At 32.4% G+C, this 3858-nt stretch overlaps 1 protein-coding gene across 1 annotated transcript in view; it reads right to left on the bottom strand.

The window, feature by feature from the left end:
• Positions 1–175: 175 nt before the first annotated feature.
• Positions 176–3858, bottom strand: part of LOC106875047 (succinate--CoA ligase [GDP-forming] subunit beta, mitochondrial) — a 64827-nt gene continuing 61144 nt past the window's right edge. Inside the window, exon 11 of the mRNA XM_014923008.2 lies at positions 176–2928. Coding sequence (XP_014778494.1) covers positions 2816–2928 — 113 coding nt within the window. The 3' untranslated portion in view covers positions 176–2815. The remainder of the gene's footprint in view (positions 2929–3858) is intronic.

Below are 3858 nucleotides of genomic sequence, written 5' to 3'. Positions count from 1 at the left end.
CATCCCATGTCTTTCCAGGTCTACCTCTTCCATAGGTTCCCTCAACCGCTAGGGTGTGAAACATTTTCATCTACTCAAACAAGAACAACTTAGGGCTAAACATTCAACAGCAAGCACAAACATGAAAACAAAAAGCAAAAATTTCTTTTTAAATAAAAAAATTAAAAAACCAGTGTTGTACAAAAATCATTTTTATTTCATCTGACAACAAAGTTCAAGAAATATACGTTTCCATAAAAAAAGTGACTTAATATAGAAATACACCTGATTGTTAAAATTCCTGAAAGAATCGAATGTACAAGAGTAAACCCTATTTCAGGAATCATTGTGTTTTGATGAGGTCGCATGCTGCTTGGATTATTTTGTAACCCCTTAGTAAACCGTTTATCTCTCACATAATCATTTGATGCTAAATCATTTATCCCTTACATAATCAGTGGATGGCAGATCAATTAATCTATCTCATTCAATCATTTGGCAATAAAAATATATCGATATTAAGAAAAAAAATGAGGGGGGACAAAAATCTAATCAAAGATCATTATTAAGACACTTTTTTTTTCTTTTAATTGCTGCTGTATCCATGTCAAATTCTAATTGATCGTGAAATATATTTATCCACAGTATATCACTAATGCTTCTCACTACAGAAATAAAAGCTTTACATATATATATGTAACATATGGTATAATTATAAACAGGGCAAATTTTAGCCATTTCTTTGCAGACTGAAAAGAATGATGAACAACTTAAATCAATTTTCAAGCCTTATTGGGGTCTCATCAGAGGCGTCCACATCATTATGACAATCTCCAGAGAAACAAGCAGCCAAACTGCTTATATACTCAGCAAATGCAGCAGTTACTCTGTGAAGGGGTCCCTAATAAACCTGTACTCTACAAAAGCATAGAGTAACCCTTTAGGTTAGTGTAAAATTGCTTTTTTTTATAACTGAGCACAAAAAGAAACATTACCACTATATATAAATATAAATATCCATCTATATATATATATATATATAAACACACACAAAGAAAGTGAATGAAAAAGGTTTCAGTAGAGTATACACATTGCCACATATGAAAAGAAATCAATATTGTGTGTAGAGGAATATTTATTTCTGGGACTGGAAAGACTGATATATTCCAAAGACTGCTAGCTTCTGAAGAAACAAAGGATGAAACTGGCAGTCACTAAAATACATTGAGCTTGCATTTCCTTTATATACTTATGCATCATATATATATATATATATATATATATATATATGTATGTATTTATAAAGCATCAATAATCTACTGTAATCCACAGTAATTAAGAACTCAATCAATTATAGGTCGTTAAACTCCAACGTGTAATAATATTGCAGTAACTCCAAGTGGAAAAAGCTTGCATGTATATGCATAATTGACTAAAATAATCCTTAAGAGCAATCTAAATTAATTTCAATTAATTTATATTAATCATGTATCTTAATTATGCAATTACAGTTTTATTGATGTTTATTTCAAATGAAACAGCACTGAAATTAATTAAATTGTGATCCTTCTGTGAAATTTTCCTACTTTAGATGGATGGATGGATAGATAGACAGATAGAGAGAGATAGAAAGATATGTATCATTGTAAATTTATGCCATATTTTATGTGGGATCAATTTCTTATTTAACAGCTTGAATTTAGAGATGTGATATTTTTATTAAAACATTTTACATGAAATATATTACATAAAAAAAAAACAGAAAAGATAAAATAAAACTTTAAGCATCCATTGAAGACATAAATGCTTCAATATATATATCCTTATTTGGCAATCAATGGAAAACCTCCCACCTCCTTATTTGACAAACAAACAAACATCCTCTCCTTTCACATTGTTTATCAAACCCCAAATTTGGCCAAGGTATTTAAAATGTAAACATCACAGCGTAAGTGCAAGAGAATAAAAGAATGCAAACATGGCTTTTCGGTCTTTTTTTTTGTTTGTTTTTTTGCAAAATAAGCTAATAAAAAAAAATGCTTCTATAAAAGTTGCTTTTGTTTCAATAAAGAAGATAAAAAAGAAATATTTTCTTTCAAAAAGTAAATTCTGTATTTCATACGGAATTTACACAGCAGTGGAAACAGGAAATATGCAATGTTCATGCCATTTACAAAGAAATCTACCACCCAAGTGATGCAAATTTCTTTTATGAAATGAAAGTGAATCACAGACCTAAGTTTTCCTAGAACTTACCATCATAAAATAGACCCCTCATCACCTCCACCACCACCACCAGTCTCCACACCAGTTAACAACCCACAAGAATGGAAGCAACAAAATATGAAATAAAATATATCATTGTACTTGAAGATTTCTAATTAATGAAACATCAGTTAATAACGAGGACTAATTTTTCTTTTGTTTTTTTTATTGTAAGGGAGCAGATATGGTTGACACCAATATATCGCTGGTACCAAAAGGTTTGAATTGACAAATTCATGATGACAGGGCCTGAATAAAAAGACACAAGATTAAAGCCTAGGAGACATTTAATCCAGTTGTTTGCTGTGTCTGCCAACTTACATTTAATCCCAAAATCTTTAGAAAGGAGTCAATAATGCAGCATTATTTTATTAAAAAGAAATAATGACGTGTGCATGTGTTTCAATATGTAACAGGTCAGCAGTAAAATTACTGTAGAAAGAGAGGGAGAGAGAGAGAGGAAGTGAGAGAAAATATATAATCAGGTGGAATGTTCGTGGATTTTGAACATTGCTGCAAAGGCAGCAACGAAAGAGAAACTAAAGGTAACCCTTTCCTGACTAAATTCTTTTTATAAGGACAAAGACTGGACAGCTTTCTGGGCAGCGTCATCTAGGTTATCAGCCGAAACAATAGGTAACTTGCTTTCCTTCAAAATTCTTTTAGCTTCGACTACATTGGTACCTAAAAGAGAATAGACGAAAAAAAAAAGGAAGAGAATTGATAATAATAATTGTAATACAGATGCGTACAATTATATTTAACATGGTCATGTGTTCGGACATGGAAAGGCATACACAACAGAAACAGTCTTGAGAAAAAAACTCTCCTTGGTGATAATATATATATATATATATTTCAATATGGAGTAAATAATTCATGAGAAAAATAATTCACGAAAAAATAATTTGTGAAGATATCATTGACTCTATTATTATCTAGTGTAACAATTTAAAAATGATAATAACAGAATCAATAATATAGGCGAATGCAGGCCCCAAAAATGCATTAAAGAGCTGAAGGATTAAAATTAATCAAAGGACATACTAAGTATGTTTACTTGCTGGAAATCACAGTCAAAACTCTTATTTAAATCACCAAAATACACTAATAATAACTACAGAAATCAATTAGACTCATGAGGGTCAGTTTCCCAGTTTCCACAGCGTATAAATTCCCCCACCTGGACGGGATGCCTGTCTGTCGCAGGATTACTCATTTTTGCCAGCTGAGTGGACTGGAGCAACGTGAAATGAAGTGTCTTGCTCAAGAACACAACGCGTCATCTACTTTAGGAATCAAAACTACAATCATGAGTCAAACACCCTAACCACTAATCTACGCACCTCCACACACACACACATATATATATATATATAGTGGTTGGCATTAGGAAGAACATTCAGTCATAGAGACCAAATCAGGTTGGAACCTGGTGTAGCCTTAACAGCTTACCAGTTTCAGTCAAATCATCTAACCCACATGCCATGCCATGCCAGCACATCATCATCATCATCATCATCATCATCATCATCATCATCATCATCATCACCACCACCATCACCATCACCATCACGACGACGGCGACGACGACGACGACGACGACGACGACGA

This window comes from Octopus bimaculoides, chromosome 4 (genome assembly GCF_001194135.2).
Source record: "Octopus bimaculoides isolate UCB-OBI-ISO-001 chromosome 4, ASM119413v2, whole genome shotgun sequence".
Taxonomy (NCBI): Eukaryota; Metazoa; Mollusca; class Cephalopoda; order Octopoda; family Octopodidae; genus Octopus; species Octopus bimaculoides.
Note: the sequence above shows the minus strand (reverse complement) of the source record. Positions and strands in the feature narration are given on the sequence as shown.